Source organism: Vidua chalybeata, chromosome 7, assembly GCF_026979565.1.
Source record: "Vidua chalybeata isolate OUT-0048 chromosome 7, bVidCha1 merged haplotype, whole genome shotgun sequence".
Classification (NCBI taxonomy): domain Eukaryota; kingdom Metazoa; phylum Chordata; class Aves; order Passeriformes; family Viduidae; genus Vidua; species Vidua chalybeata.
Genome location: NC_071536.1, coordinates 35158035 through 35175567, shown reverse-complemented (window position 1 = coordinate 35175567; position 17533 = coordinate 35158035). Strand labels below are relative to the sequence as shown.

At 38.9% G+C, this 17533-nt stretch overlaps 1 protein-coding gene across 1 annotated transcript in view; it reads right to left on the bottom strand.

Moving 5' to 3' along the window:
* ARHGAP15 (Rho GTPase activating protein 15) overlaps positions 1 to 17533 on the bottom strand; it is a 320977-nt gene that overhangs the window by 86083 nt on the left and 217361 nt on the right. Inside the window, exon 11 of the mRNA XM_053948319.1 lies at positions 16289 to 16366. Within this exon, the coding sequence (XP_053804294.1) occupies positions 16289 to 16366 (78 nt within the window). The remainder of the gene's footprint in view (positions 1 to 16288; positions 16367 to 17533) is intronic.

The window sequence follows — 17533 nt, the reverse complement described above, 5'->3', positions numbered from 1 at the left end:
TTCTGCTAAGAATTGAGGGATTAAAAAAAAAAAAAAAGGTGGAGTACAGTAAGTAAATAAATGAATACATTATCTACCTTCATGACCTTTCTGTTCCTGCAAGCAAACAGCGTCCATCATTTGTAACTTGACTTTCCATAAAAGTAACAGTTCATAAAAATCTGTGAAACTACTACCGGGAACAAACAAATTAAACAATGACAATGTAATAAAATAAAACTGCTGTTCTACTTCTATAGCAGAAGAATTGCTTCTTCGCTGGGATTAATACATCTTGCAGAAAACAATTTTAAATAATGTGTAACATATGGATTCGGCTTTTATTATTCTTCTAAAAGAAGACAATTATATTTATGTGATAAACTGTTCAGTGTTAGTAGCATAATGTTTATATTACTGGCCACTTAAATAGTCTTTGGCGTAGTTTTATAAGGAACAGAAGCCTCCAGATCTTTTGAAATCCATCTTATAAAGTAAGTCCTGTCTGTTACTTGGAATGCAATGATTTTACATAGTTTTCTTGCTGGGGAAAAAAAAAAAATCCGTACTGTAGGTAATCTCGTTGTTAAACTGCATGCATGATAACTTTCTGATGTTCTAGCTACAATTCTTATGTATTTTAGGGCTTTCAAACGAAAAGTGTGACAGCCTTGAGCTGTCGGCTAAAAGGAGGGGAATTAAAAAAAAAAGAAAAAACCGGCAACTTTCAATTTTAACTTTTTAGAAAGGAATGGTCATGATACACTGCTTCCTGTACTAAACCTTTTCAAGGTGTTTTCGTTAATCTCCTCGCTCCTAGCAGCTATCTGCTCTGCTTTCTGATTATGCTGGGAGATTGCATTTAAGAAAAGAGTGAGTTTCGGGTAGTTTTCAAGGAGCTGCTTTTGTCCCCATTATATTCCAGATAATTTTCAAAGAGATTACACAGGAGCCATAGGAGTATTTATCTCGCTATCTCCCCGTGCTCCTGAGTCAAAGCTGCATGCATTTGTAAAGGAAAAAGGAATGTGCTACCAAATAAATGTTTTCTGTGGCTGCTGTGTACATAGAATTTTGTTGTAAGCAATGCTGGCAGCAGCCTCTCTGCATTGCTGGGGTTCTGCTATCCTGTGTGTCAGTCACATAACAAGATCATTTGGAAAAAATTATGGATATGGGTTTATCTTATATGGGTTTATCTTATAAAAAAGAAAGAGAATGGAAAAGAAATAATAATAACAACAGTTTTGGGGCATGTTACTGTCCTCCTTTTTCACTCCTGGAGTACCAGTTCGGTATTTTCAATTCCCCACTTCTCCACTGCTTTAAAAAGTTGAGGTTGTTAACAAAAGATAAAGAGTGTAACCTAATGGAAGTGAAAATCTGCATATTCAGTTAATTTGGGATTTATTATCCCAGTAACTAGACTTGCAACTGTTCTAAAACCGTTTTGACTGAAGACTGGAGAACAGTACGAGTGGATGGCTACCCCCACCCCCATCCTTAAAAGAAAACCTGTGCCTGCTGCTTCCAATTTAGTGCAATCATGCCTCTTACTGGCCAATACAAGATGCAGCATTAGCTGTCACATGCAAATGAGTATTCATGGGGACTTTGAAATGTGCAATAAAGAATAAAGACACGCATTCTGTGAATAATTGTTTTCTTTTATAAAACTGGATCCAAAAGGGAGTGCCATTTCACCCAGAGTCTATAGCCTTTCTATGGTTACAATCTGCTGCTGAAGCCAGATATTAGGAATGAAGTGTGGATAAATGGAGGACTCCAGTTTCCCGTGCTGTCAATCTTTCACAGTATTACATTTGCTTAACAAGAAATAATCCAACCCATGTTTGTGGTTCTTGCTATCTTGCTTTCTCTTCCAACTGAGGCTTTGAAATGCATAGGGATTTATAATAAAGTCATCCACCTTGCACTAGCTTTTTCATACAAAGCCCAACCTAAATTCTTCATTTTCAACAACACAGACAAACAAAATCACACAGCAGCATGAGCTTCACTGCAAACCTGAAGTCTTTGAAAGCACTCTGATATCACTCACCAGGATGAGAGAGAAAGAATAACTCAGATTTTTTAAGGCCCATTTACACACAGGGTGGGGAAAAAAAAAACCAAACCCAACAAGCTGTGTGCAGACACAGGCAGATCTGTGGGGCTGGGAACAGCCAAGCTGAGTTCAGACACACACACACCTATTCACCAAGCCTGCAGCCAGAATGCCTCTTAGAGAACAAACAGCCACAACTGGTATTGATATCAAATCATGGCATGATGTGGCCTCATCTCCACAGTCAAGACCCCAAATCTTTAGTAAAGTAGTAGCAAGAAAATAAAGTAGGTGTCTGAACTGCAGCATCTTTGCAGTAAACTGCAAAGTTAGAAGTTAGACTTGATGATTCTTGTGTGTCCCTCCAACTCAGGATATTCCATGATCCTATGGGAACTGAAGGTAGCACCCCAGTAAATTCAGACTTGGCCAAGGTGGACCAGAGGTGGATAAAACTGGTTATCCAGCAGGAAGAAGGAAAGCAAAGGATAAATGCTGCCTGTACCATGGGTGAGACTGACCAGTGCAGGCCAGCATGGGGGCTCAGCAGAGGAAAAGGGCCCCCTTGTAGGTAACTCAGTGCCTGGGGTTATGTTTAATCTGAAAATTAGAGGACTCCAGCCATAGCTCCTCAGCAGGCAGGCTCTGTCCCAGCAGGAGTCCCAGGAAGGTGATCAGAGAGCTGGGAGGCATTGCATTTTCCTCTTCCCCTCACATTCATGGCTCCTCGTTGCCTTGTTTACTACGCACATTGAGGGAGATCTCTTGAAACACAGGTACACATGTGCAAACACACCAAAGAAATGAATCCCTGACATTTTACAATTGATGCAATTACTGTAAACAGAGGTATAAAAGTGTGAGGGGGAACTTCAGGGCTGTTTCACTACTGGGAGAAGGATTCTCTCCTACAAGGGCTCAGCACAATGACCAAACCCATGCTTGCTCCTGTGATTCAGTCTGGCAGGAAGACAGCTGGTCCTTTTTAGCTTTTGATCCACATTTTACCTCCTAAGGGAGGTGAAAGGGAGGGTGACCCTGGGGCTAGGGCAGAGGTTTAAAACAAGGAGACTTGGTTTGTATCCCTGAATCATCACAAACTTCTGTAGGCATGTTACTCAGCTCCTCATTTTCCTACTTACCAAACTTAGCTAGCAATATTTTGGTATCTCACAGAGATGTTAGCACAAGCCCTTCAACATACATATCTGCTCATATATTATCTGGATGGAGTCATTTCCAAAGCTGACTGCAAAATACTCACAAAATGCACACAGCTCCATGAGGCTTAGTCATGCCAAACACGAAGCGTGGCAACACATCCCTGCAGCCACAGGAATACAAACCAGGAGAGCTCATTCCCACGTTAAACATACCTGGGGCTCCTCAAGGACCGGGTCCCTTTACTCTGCAGCCCCAGCACAGAGGAATTTCAATTATTCATGCGTCTTTGCCCTGCTGTCTATGGCACAGGTGGCACTGCACTTGGAGAAGCATCACAGGGGAGACCCACATTTGAAGACCTCATTTGGCTTTGCATTATCCAGAGCCCCAAATCCACATTTCAGAGGGTGACTGCAGCCTTATCTGCAGTCTCTGTACACAGTAGGGACTTGGCAAATGGAGTTTGGTGAAATGGCACGGCACACTACATAGGAGACCGACTATAAATCAGCAGATTTTGGCTCTGCTCCTGGCTCTGTCACTGATTTACCATGGAAACTTGGGCAAATCTTTCACTCTCCCTATCCTTCATTTTCCGTACCCATAATGTAAAGATAATGATGCTGCTTTGCAAGCTCTTTTGAGATCCCGAGATGTTAAGTGCTAAGTGCATTTTATTAACATTAATAGCACCCAACCGAGAGGATGCTGTACAGCACTAGCCTGGCTGTCCCCAGAAAACAGATTGGTGTGGGGAAAGTGTGCATTTGTTAAGCAGCTTAGACACTGCTCATTCCCATAATACTTCCACAACACACGGGAACAAGATCTGACCTACTAAAACAAAAGATAAAAAAAAAGAAAAAACCAAAACGCCATAAGGAGAAAATTTCTAATGTGACCTGTCATCTTATTTCCAGCACAGGAAAACTTGGGGATTTACTGGAGATTATCAGTGTTGCTCTGTGTGGTTTTCGTAGCCAGCCACAAGCCCAGTGCTCACAACTTGTGGTGGAGACCACTTCCATTAGCAGGCATTAATCACCATTTTATACTCTCCAGCCCAGCCATCACTGAGCAGACATCAAGTAGATGCACTCAGTTATATCCTATCACACTTTATATCTTACTCAATCTTAAAATAAGTTAATTGTACTGAATTATATCCCAGCTCTTGTATTTGCAGGACCACAGCATGTTACAACGTATATTCTTTAAATGCTGACAGGCTTTGTTGCTTTACACTTCAATTTTCCATGTTTCTGCTCAAATATGTATCACAACATACACAGCAGAAAGAGCCATGAAAATTTTATTGTTAATGCATGTTTTTTTTTCCTTTGCTGGAGATAGAACTTTGTTGTGCATGTTATAAAATGTTAAATATTAGAATTATTTAAAGTTAATAGCATGCCAAAGAAAATGACTAATAATACATTATACAATTAGATGCCTTTCACATGAGCGAATCCATTAACAAAATAAAATACATTCAAACAGAAGACTTCTGATTTGCAATTTTTAGCAAGGATTGCCCATGTGTAAAGCTAAATTATTTATTCTTAAAAAAAAAAATAAAATGCTGGATACATCAGTTTGCAATTATTTGCATTATGTTTGGATGCTTTATCATGTGGCTCTGATTCAAAAATACGTATCTCTAAGTTGCTGTAGCATCTCCATATATCCAAAGCATTAAGCACAGAAAAACAAAAGTTTTCTTTCCTCAAATCCAGCAGATGATACCAGAAGCCCTTGGTGTTGCTTTTGAGCTGTTTGGGTGTCTTTTTGTTATCCCCCTTCAGCTCAGATGTCCTCACAGCTTCACAACTCCACTTTCACCTCCCAAGTGCACACCTTGTTTTCTAGACAGAATAAATTCCATCCCATTCCACCCTTACAGATCTCAAGTCTGGCTTCATGCAGCTCCACCTAAATTTATTCAGATGCTATGTACTGATTTCCTACTTATTTGAAACTCGTTATCCCATCTCCACAGCTGATGTCAACATTATCCTGGAACAAAACACTGAGCAAGCAGATAAACTTTTCTTATAGCAAGGAACAGCTTTTAGCTCTGCAGTGATGTAATCTTCTTGCCATTTTCCTCCTGGATTTTCCTTTTATATCAATGCCCTGCCTCTAGAAAGGCACCTGACACCAGCCAAAGGAAGTTCCTCCAAAAGCAAATAATCTCCTCCCTCCTTGCATCCATCTTCTCCTCACTGCTGCTATCTACTTAATTAAGTCGTTCTCAATCTTCTGTATCATAAGCACATAATGTTGGTTGATGGCAATGTGTTTTGAAATCCCTGTTTGTTTGTTTTTTAATTATCTGATTACACCAGGAAAAGGAAAAAAAAAAAAAAAAAGGAGAGGAAAAAAAAAAAAAGAATAATATAAGAAAACGAGATCTCTCCAGTGTACTACAAGAAGTACAAATCCAGCAAAGCACTCCATCTTCTTCTCTTGCAAGAGATTTTTTTTTCCCACTTTCTAACAGTCTAACCAATCCAGCCTTTATAAATCATGGGATTTAAAAGTGTGATAGAAAGAATTATGGCAAATTCTGGTAACATGATGCAAACCTGCAAAATTCAGGTTAAAGATGCTTTTTATTATCACCTGTATTTAGCTAGGGAGAGGTGAGGAATGCCATACTTAGATTCTGCTGAGGTTTATGTCAAGATTTTGGCATAACCTAACTCCAGGCTACTGTCACCCCAAAATATCTCCTACCCATGTGTGTCCCAGTGTCAGCCCAGGGTGCAAGCCATGGATGAGCCAAGTCTCCCACGTTATGTCAGCTGGTAATAGGGGAAAAAGTGTGCAAAAAGGGACACAGAAAAGAAATATAAACTAGCAGAATTGGACACTGGCTCTGAAAAATAAGGGGAAGATAGTATAATATATTTATTCCATTATATTCAACTCTCCATACTGACTATTTCAAAATTTGATCATGCTATGTTGTACAAATAATAACAGTAATTACACAAAGAAGAGACAATGCATTGAAATTGGAGCCATGGATTCATAGGATGATTTCAAAAGGCATCACTCTCCCAACTCACCCCGAGGTGTTTGTCCATGTGAAGGGCTTTGATTAGGCTGGGATTGTTACAGTAGAGTTGGGAAATGGGACCTTTGATCTCGAGAGATCTGAACAATCCCTGTTACTTGTACTGACAACAGGCGTGGTACAGGCTGAATGGTGTTAACATTCGGGTGAGAGCTGAAAACCCAAGTGAGAGCTGTGCTACATTCTCACTTTTAAGACTCTGGTATCATGCATAACTTCGAAATTAAAATACAGTGTGACTACCTCTCCAAGTGTTTAAATTAATATGTTTAATAATCCCCAAAATTATAAATCTAAAGTGTAAATCCAGACTTGGAAGAGACGGTGGAAGCAATGTCTCTTTCTTTACATTTGCATATATGACGTGTGTTAGTTCAGGACAGTAGCTTGTGACACTTTGTGTCACAATTTCTTAAAGCTCCTTCCTTGAAAAGGCTTTCCCACCAAATATGTATGCAATATTTTTATGCACTTATATATGATGGGATTTTAATTTGTTTTAAAGTGAAAAAGCCAATGGTGTAGTCAAGAACAATTAATCATTTCTCTAAATACAGGCATCTAATGCTTCTTAAATGCTTTAAGACATTTCACCCAGTTTCTAGCACCCAATCTCTAAGGACACAACTCTCCTGTAGACCCAATAGCCTTCTGAGAGTCAATCTGACACTCAGCATCCTCTCAAGTGGCACTAAATAACAGTGATTAAGTGACTGAATCAACACCAAAATGCCCCAAGAATGTGTTAAGGGAAGATGCTTTCCAGGACTCTGATAATTTGCTCATGCAAGAAATTCCACTGAATTTTTACACAATAACAAAAAAAAAAAAAAAAAAAAAAAAAAAAAAAAAAAAAAGGAGGAAAGAAGACAGGAATATTCAGTTCTAAATCCGTAAAAAAGGATGTTGTGAGCACTTGAAAAATTCTTAAGAACAGTGTTATGTTTTTAGCAATAATGTCATTCTAGGAAATATGCAAGAACAACTAAGACAGTCTATATAAGCACACAGGTTTCCTTATAAAAGTTTCCAATTTTCAGAGAAGTTATTCTTTAGATTTTCTCCTTTTCCTTTTTTTTTTTTTTCCCTCCCAGAGTTTTTACATTTAAGTGTTTTCAATTTTGGACCCCATCATTCTTACCAATGGAGTTCAACACTTAAATGCATTACCAAAGTCTCCTCCAACCAAAAAATCGTTTGCTACTCACAACAGCTGCCCCCACCACAACATTTATGGTTTCCCCAGTTCTCAACACACAGAACACACCACAAATACCATGAATAAGCCAAATTCCCTGGTGCAACAACTTCTCATCCTGTGCCACCCTGCAGAATATTACTTAGTGTACATTCATATACAACACCACCCTTTTTTGTTGCAGGCTGATTGCAAGCTCCTGTTTGTCAGCCACTTTTACACACAAACCACAGAATTACAGATATTTACCACAGGGAAGGAAACCACCCCAAATATTAGGCCACACCACAGCCTTGTAAGACATTGAGCGCGACCAATTATAAGTAGGAGTTCTGCAGATTAGTTCTCCGGGATGTCCATATCCTCAAAGCACAAACATCCCATCCAAAATACCTTTGACTCTTGATTCAGTTTATCTACATATGAGCCTGGCAACCCCCACACTCAGGAAATGATCCCATCATCCTAAAAATCACAGGTAGAAAGCTGTCCTGATAATACTTTCACCAAACGACTCAACAATTTATTTCCTTTCCTTGCTTTTTTGGAGCTCTGCGGAATGGCATTTCCTGTAGCGTCGCTATCAGAACAACAAACCCAAACAAAGAGTCACCCATGACAACGATGAGCATCCCCCAAAAAAAGGCAATCCCTCAGTGCAGCGTGCAAACCTCCAGTCCTTCTCAGCAACTAAACAACACTCCTTGAGGGGTTATCAAGAAGCTCTTCAACTCCTCGAAGTGTTACTAAGCAAGACGCTATTGTAACGCAAATAGTGCTGCGGGTAGAAAAGGAATAAAAGGCATGTTTGAAATGCTTCATCATACAATACATGCCATAAAATCCATGGTATGTTTGTGGCTGACTGCACCAACCCAGCCTGCTGCCTCCTCTGCCCCATTCCACTGGCTTATTCAGCACATGAAAAGGAAAACATGACAATACCACTCATAAGAGAAGTTTTACAGAGCTGCAGATTGGGCAACTAAGAATTCTGAATATTTTTCTGTCTGCTTTTTTTGCTTCACACTGAACACAAAATAGTTATATTGGAAATACATTCGCATTCAAGTGCTATCCATTTTTATTATATGTATTATATATATAATGTGCATATACATATATATGTGTGTTATTTACAAATTAATTTGAAGCATTCATTGTAAAAATTAGTTTATTTCCATTAGATTTTGTACCTGATCTATTTACAAATAATTTTTGGAAGTACTATAGTTTCCCCCCTTCTCCTCTGCAAAGAGAAGGGGAAGATATGGAAAACATACTTTCCGTTGAATAATAATAATACTAATAATAATAAATTTTCTGTAGCTTAAAACAGAGAGAGAAAAAGAAAACCCACATGAGTAGCATGCACATATTAATTGATTCACCAAGTACTGTGGTCTCAATTAAAGTATTCTGTTGTCAGAGTTTTAAAGCTTGGGAAAAAAAATTTAAAAAATGAAATTCTTGGCTACAGCTTGGCATATGCAGGTCTTAACCCAGAAGCAAGCTGTTTTATAATTATTTTTGAAAATTGCTTCAGTCCATTTTATTTTCTGTGCCTGCCTGGGAAGTGTGAAAAAGAAAGAAAAAAACTATTTTTGACTCAAGGCTTTCAAGACATTTTGGTTCTCAGCTAGCAAGTAACCCAGTTTGAGCCTGATATTTCCATCGTGAACTTTGGATCACTCTTACTGGTTTCTCAGTGAGACTGGTCACATGCATAGCTGCTGGCAGACGTGAGGAAGACTTTGCTGCCTGTGCTGTGCTTGATCACACCAGGAACATCACCAAGGCTGGAGGGCAGCTTTAAGGTTAGACCCCCACCAAGGCACATTCATGTGTTTTTAGAGATACTCATACATGCTTGAAAAACACAATCAATAACCTAAAATATCTAAAAATATCTGAGATTGCCAGATATAATGGGAAATCTCATCAAGGTATGCACACAAAAAATTAAGAAACCACAAACAAAAAGGAAAGTAACTGCATGAGAGCACCATTCCTCTTTATTTCCCCCCTTTTTACCCAGTGATCCTTGCTGCAATTTTAAAATGAAGCCCATGACAATTCTCTTGGCCCTGCATGTTTGTAGCTGCTCTCTGGGAGCTGGCAGCTGAGAGAGGATCTGCCCTCCTGTGCCCATGGAGCCTTTGTTGGGGGGGGGGAATCAGAGCCCCCGCCTGCCTTTGAAAGGGATATATTTGGGTCAATGGAAAGATATAGGTATTTTTGAATGGGAAGTTTTGTCAGTTTGGGGTGGGACTTTTTTGTTGTTGGTTTGGGTGGGGTGTTTTTTTATGGTTTTTTATGCCCCCTCTTTTTTTTTTTTTTTTTCTTACTTTAAAGAAATAAAGCTGTGAAAAAAAGACACATCTCTTTCTTTCTTCACCTGCTTCCTCCCTCTTTTCTCCCCTTCTTTTTTCCCTCCTAAATGCCTCCTTCACAACCACCCAGCCCATTTGTGTTGACCTGGAGGCTCTGTTTCAAAGGCAGCTCCAGTCTCGTGCCCGCTCCACGGGCTGTGCCCGCTGAGGCAGAGCCAGCCAGGAAATCACTCTGGTTCCTGATAGCCCAGCTCACGCAGACATATGGTCCCAGCAAGCTCATAGAATCAGCAATATTAAAAAAAAATAAATAATTCGATTTTAAAAATCCGAATATTTGTCCCTCTTCTCTCCCAGTTCATTGATAAAGAACGTGTCAGTTAGGTTGAAGAATCCTGCTGCTTAAAGGTATCATCCTTAGCTGCTCATATGGTCGGAGCTCTTACTTGTCAATTAGATCAATCTGAGTCATTTTAGAACAATAAATATAAGTGCAGATGGAATATAAACATATTGAAGATTACTGTTTCTGACGGCTGTTGTTTATTAAATTAAAAATTATGTCGAAGAGAAGATTTTGTTGATATTTCAAATGGAAAGGAAAAGTAAATTGGAATTAGTTATTTCTTAGGAAAGAAAGCAAAACAAAATTAAAAAAGCAAACCCCAAAATCCAACAAGCTACCACACCACAACCTCCAAAAAAGCCTATGGGTAATAAAAAAGCAGTGCTTTTACCTAAAATGCCACCTATGAACAACCTTTAGAGAAGGGATATGGCACCTATAAACTCAAAACACTAGGTATGTTGAAATCCATAAAATTTCCAATTACTGCTTCAGAATTTATTGTGCACATATGGAAAATAATACTTGTAAAAGAGAAAGGGGTTTGTGCCTGGTGCTGTCAATACTGTGAAGGATGGGGTGATTATAAAGCAAATTAACAATACTTTTAAATGTGCATTCACTTATCTTTCCAATTAAATCCTTGTTAAACAACTGCACAGACAGTAATGGTGCTTCTGCAAAGCACTGATCAAGACAGTTTTATTGTAATTTTTACTCTGTAACAATTAATCAAGTAGGCATTTTCTTTATTATTAAATTATTTAGTTAATAAATATTCACAATCAGTTCACGTATTTCTGGTTCAAACTTTACTCTTAATTTTTTTCCTTAAACTGAATCATATCCTGCTAAATTCTCATAGAAGAAACAACAGAAATATTTGAATTCTTTTTTTTTGCCCAAGTACTTTTTTACTTAGTTACTGCAAGGCAATGCAAGGATGAGATTAAATTCACTTTACCCCCCGCCTCAAAGTAGGAATATTTGGATATCTTTGGCTGTCCTTTTCCATGTTCCACAAGAAATGCATGTGTCTGCAATAACATAATATTTAGCCTCTGTAAAAATTCCCATATTTGCCCCTGCTTTGGTACGTAAGCAGAGTAACAGAGCTGTAAAAACACAATCGTTGACCTTTGGATGGTCTGTGGTGCCTTGCAGTTAACACACAAGGTATTCCTAATGAAATAAAGAGATGCAGAGGTCATCTGCACAGCAAACACCCAGCATTTTGCAAACAAAGCTTTGGATATAAAGACAATTAGGAACTCTCTTGTATTATGCATGAGCCAACACTTGCAGAATGAACCAATAAGTACTGAAATCTGTATTTCCATGGTTAGTTTCCCTGAACATGTATGTATTGGGATACAATCCTAGTGTTTCAGCAGTGTGATATCAACTCTTTATATCTCTATTTTTTTTTTTCAGTTTAATTTAGTACTCATTGGAATTTGCTTGATTGACAGCCATAGAAAGTGAATGCCTTTCCAGCTACTGAGCAGATTAGCACAGGAGGCATAAAGAAGGAATGTTCCAGTTCCTCACCCAGGTGTCCCAGGTCTTCAGCATGGAGTTAACTGAAGATTGATGGGAGAGGTGTGTGGAAGCAGGACAAGGAACCTGGCTTAGTACAAAAAATGTCCTCACATTCATAAAACATTAAAAAAAGTCCTTATAAATGTGTGTCACACACCCTGTGCATAGGGCCAGATGGGGTTTGGAGCAACCTGGCCTGGTGAAAGGAGTCCCTCCCTGTGGCTGAGTGTTGGAAAGAGATGAACTCTAAGGTCTCTTCCAAGCCAAACCCTTCTGGGGTTCTTTAATCAGCACAATGGCTTCAACAAAAGCAAAGAAAAACTCACTTTTACTTACAAATTCTAATGGATGAAAAGTCTTCCCACGGTCTTGTTTTCCTTTTTCAGACACTTTTTGCCCCATCCCTGTAGTGTTTTGCTGCTGAAAAGCACCTCCCCCCTGTCCTCAGGTCCATGTAGTGGCGCCTTAGTGACTCTGGGCAGCCCCACCTGGGCCCATGTCAGACCCTCCCCGGGGCTTTGGGCCAGAACAAGGGATCTTTTCACTAGTACCTCATACCCTGGAACTGCCAGCACACCTTACATGGCTTAGCAGACCCATAAACGTTATTTTATCCCTTTTCCTACAGGTGTGAACTAAAAGAATATCCTTATAAATACATGTAAAGTATTCAACTTACTAGACCTTGTGTAAAATCAGCAGCCTCCAAGTACCTTGTCTGTTTCTGGTTATCATTTTATCATTCATTCTCATTTTTTGGTTTTGTTTGTTTTTGTTTTGTTGGTTTTGTTTTGTTTTTTTAACATTTCAATTTTTAGACTTGACCAATAATATGGAAGTCGTAAGAGGAATAGGTATTTCTGTTTAATGTCTCCAGCTGATATAGATGCCTTTACTGTAGGGGCTCAGCCTAAAATATTGACTGCCCGGTGACTTTGTTTCTAAACCCCAAATTTTTCAGTGCTTATAGACTAAGAAAAGTACGAATTTCCTGATGTCAGTTTGGCAAAAGCAGCTTCTCCTGCCTTGATTCAGTGATTTGAAAAATGATGACTTAGAGTTTTGAAAGTGCTGAGAGATGTTATAGCCCAGACCTCTTTTGATCAACTGATCTTTTCAGCTCTTAATGGGAAAATAAATCATAGATAAAAGATAATCCTGTTGCACAGAAGCAAAAAAGGTGTGATATCAATAGACTTTTATAGGAAAAACAAAACTCTGTGAGAGGGATAAAGTAAATAAGGTAGTTTGTTCTGCTGCTGTTGGCAAGGCCAAAACCCTCTTCAGGAGCTGCCTACCTCAAGATATGAGAGCAAAACACAAAGTATATTCAGAGAATTTAAAAAGATACCAGGTTTGGGTTTTTTTTTAATTGGAAAGCCCTTTTCATCCCCCAAAATTCAGAATTTCAAGAGTCTTTTTATATTTTTGCCATTCCTATTTCTTTTTTAATGATAAAGCTGTCAACTGTTAGTTTCTTTTCCTTTCATATTCACCAGTTCTCTCATTTAATTTTTGATGCTGCAGATGACATTAACAGTATAGGAAAAGGAGCCAAATAAAGCTTTGCTATATTCTAATTAATGATTATTCTAATAAAAAATACTTTGATATGGCAGCCAGCCTAGAGTGCCTTGTATGATCTTCAATGTGATAAATATTATTTATATCCTCTAAATGTAGGTGTAACACAATGGCAAAGTAAGCAGGAATAAAGAGCCCAATGAGTATTTGGCCTGTAAAAGAACTGATTGCAGTCAATCTCTGCAATGCAAATAGGCTTTGTCAGAACATTTGTTTGCATTTATAATTAAATTAAACTTTAACTAAAAGTAAGGGGGAAAAAAGTCACTATGGTAAAATCATATGTATAAATACTCCTTTCCCACTGTTAACTACTGAAAAATGAAGGTACAGGGATTGACCCAAGGAGGTCACAATAATTACTGAGGGATGGGGATGTGTGGACAGTGAGTTATTAACCATCATCCCACTGCAGAGCTTCAAGAGAATGGGAAAAAAGAAGGTTGGGAGCGCACAGTAGCTTTCCTGGTAACTTTTTTTCCCTTCATGAAGCCATCTGAAAGTGCTGCTGACCTCAGCACCTAATTCACAGGGAACTCCAGGCTCTGGGACACATTGGAAGGAGAATGCTCTCCCAAACACACCACAAATAAATCCTATTTTCCCCATCTCCCTGCAGCATTTTCTAGGTACCTGTGGCTCAGTAGGCTCTTCCCTGCCTGCAGGTTCCTACTTAGCACAGAAAAAGGATGTTATTTAAACTATTGAAACAGTGTCTGGCTATCCTTTGTGTCTCTGCTCCCTCTTGAATGTTATGATTAAAAATTTCTGGATTATTCTTTGGGAGCTACAGTGCCCAGGTCTTCCACTTCCCTCACGTGGCGTTGGGGTCACCCCTGGGGACTGTAGGTGGCATTAGGATTTACCTAAATCAGCATTTCTGCATGCATTTACCTGAGGAAAAACCTAAGTACAGACCAGAAATTTTTTTATAGACAGGATTTTAAAGGATGTGTAAAGGGGATTTGGATAGATATTACCACTGCCCTTCAAAAATCCACTCCATCGTGACACAAAACACATGAATGCCCTCGTTTCATCAATAAAGACTCACATAAGAAACAGTGATTATCATGACTGATAAGATGATGGCATAGCTCTTCAGGGGCATTAGTTTTCTTTGAATTTCCTTTGGTCACTCAGTAGGCAGATTTTTTTCCACATGCCTTAAGTAACCAGTGCAAGAGTGGCTTTAATGTACTATTAACTCCACCATTATATTTTCATTTTTCACAGTAGTATAAACCAGAAGGAAAAGGTGTCTGGTCCCTCTCTGCTACAAAAAGCCAGCTTAGACTTCTGTCTAGCTTTACAGTATCAGCCCATCTGTTTTAGGTGAAAACTTGAGCAGTAATGTTAACCTCAAGTATGTTAACCTTTGGATGCCACGAGACATGACAGACAGGACCATTATTTTTATGGCACAGTTTTTTCCTGAGCAAAGAGCTCAGGCAGTGTAGAAGGATAGAAAATCCCATTTTTTGCCTGTGTGTCTCCAAACAAAATACAGCTCACAGTCATTTGAAAGCCAAGGCAGGCTTCATTATTGACACACAAATACCCAACAACTATAAATTTAAGAGAACCTAAGTAATGAATCAAAACCGTGAGGCTGATTGGTAAATGATGATTTATTCAGTCTTGCTGAATTTGCTGGCATAAATACTGATTCCTCATAAACCAGAGTTCACCCTCCAGTTTCAGCTGAAGATGAGACTAATCTGGAGCAGCTGAGGAGGTGGCAAACACCTACTGATCCCCTGAAACTTTCCCTAGAGATGTAAATGGAGGCTTGAAGGTGGGAATATTTTTACATCTCTCCTATCTCTCAATTTCATGAGAATATCTGAGTCAAAAGTCTTAGTTTATGTATAGTATCAAGCTAATTGAGGGAGTTGTTCTCCAACAGCTATCACCCTCACACAGAATACACAATATTTAGCAGTTCTGGTAAAAGTCTCCAGGTAACATAAAAAGATCATAAAAAGTAGGGCAAAATGTTGCAGCAGCTTCACATTTATATTTGATTCATTCAAAAGTGTATAAGGTCTTTAATGCAATTTAAGATTTGGTATTTTTCCTAATTTCTGAGAAACTTGATTTTATTTTCTTATTTTTATATCATGAGGTTCACTATCATTGATGATATTTGCTAAGCATTTAAATGTGGGGAGAGTTAGTCTTTGGTAAGAGTAGCAAACCATTTGGAGATAAATGTATTTGTCATTCATCCTTATTAGTTCTCAATATCAGCTTCCACGCCTGTTACAGGATCTGCTGATCAATGTTAGATTTCTTTAGGCCACATCAGTGAAAAGCGTGCTGTTGTATTTATGGAAACATGTTTATTATACACAGAATCTGTGGAAATATGTTCAGTAAATACATACAGGATGGTTCTAATTCTGGTTAGCAGGTCCCCAAAATATTCATCTTTCCTCTTTCATTTTCTGGGGTCAAACCTTTGTGTTTTCAAAATCAGTGGTAAATCTTCCACTGACTTTGGCAGAGCCAGTACTCCACTTTTAGTGTTTCCTTTTAAGTTCTTTTCAGCACCTTTTTCTCTTTCACTGGTTTCCTTTGGATCCCTGCTCTACTTTTGGTTTTGTTTAACTTTCAACATCCAAACAATCTGCTATTTTTCCTTTTAATCTTTTTCTTTCCCCCTCACTTTGATTCCTTGGTTTCTACATATGCTTTGCTTTTTGCCACCTTATTTCACATCTCCATTTCCTCCCATATTTTTAGATTTGTTTGTTGTTTGTTTCTCATCTCAAGTTTAACTACTATTTTCCTCTGCTTACTCTGCTCTTTTTCCTCTCTCCTAGCTGACATTTCCTTTTGTGCAATATCTTTCTACCTTCCCTTTCCTCTCTTTTCCAAAACAGGGCTCATCATTCTATGCCACTAATGTATAGCAGATTCTGAAATACTGTCATCTGAGACAGTTAAGTATTAAACAAAACATTACCAGGGTGGAGGAATCACTTACCCTGATTGACAACAAATCGTAACTTCTGTATTGTTGCCAGATTGCCGCTAACTCTGTATATTCCATCAACATCTAGACCTGAAAAAGAAACACATATTTCATTTTAGATCATAGAAGTATTTTTCTTTGTACGTCTGTCAGGAAGGCAGAAGCACCCTCGCAAGTACGAGGAAGAGCAGCGCAGCGAGCGACTGAAAAATAATCCACCTGACAACAACTGAAGTGCCTCCTCACTGATTAAAGCAGCAATGAAAAATAAAAGTGGGAGATTAACTTAAGTGAATACAAAACACCTAGCTATAATTATCTTGTAATTCTGTCAGCAGAATACGGCTCTGCAAGGGGCTTTGAGTGTGGCAGGAAAGCGAGGGGTAATTGGCGCTGGTGCTCATCGGGAAGGGCTGTTTGGGACAGGCACGGTGCCGTGCCAGCCCTGCTTGAACGTGGGATGTTTGCATCAATAGTGCCAGGGAAACTCCTCTGTCTGGGCTCTGGGCTTTCAGACATGAATTTCTGAGGCTGTGACCTTTCTGAAAATAAATTACCGAGGTGCCCACCCCGAAATCACGACATGTGTGAGAATCCACGCAACTACCATTTCTCTACTATATTCTTCCTAGTGGCTCAGACAGGATTGAGGATGAAATTAAATATCCCAAGTAGCATATGCCCTGGAGTACATTTCTTCATTGATATAGGCCATTCTTTTCAAGGACAACCCGACAGTCTTGTTTCTCCCTGCATATCTACTCAAGGTTTATCTTCTAGGTGAAACTAGATGTCATACTCCTTTTTGTGACATATTATCTCCTGCAGCAAGCTCTGTTGATATGAGTGTTTAAAATAGCACTTCCAGCCCCTGTTGCATAGCTGAAGGATTTCAAAGTGCATGGGAACTGCTTTCCTTTTCCAGGAGAATTCACTGTGGTGCAACCCCGACCCAACCTGTGTGCTTAAAAATCAAACCCATTAAAACATACATTGTCATTTCAGATCTAAAACTTGCAAGTACAAAAGAAGCCAAGAGAAACTTCACAAACCAGTTTTTTTAAAGGCTACTTATCCCTTGGAACACAAGTTTTAATTAGGTTTTGGCAAGCAGTTTCAGAGAAAGCTTTTCTCCTGGAAAATGCTAATTTGTCAAACCCAAAAATTTTCAGGAGACACTCCCTGACAATGTATCTAGGGGAATAGTTTTCCAATTTGAGGTGGGGGGGGAAAGGAAATCTGAAAGTATAGGTAAGA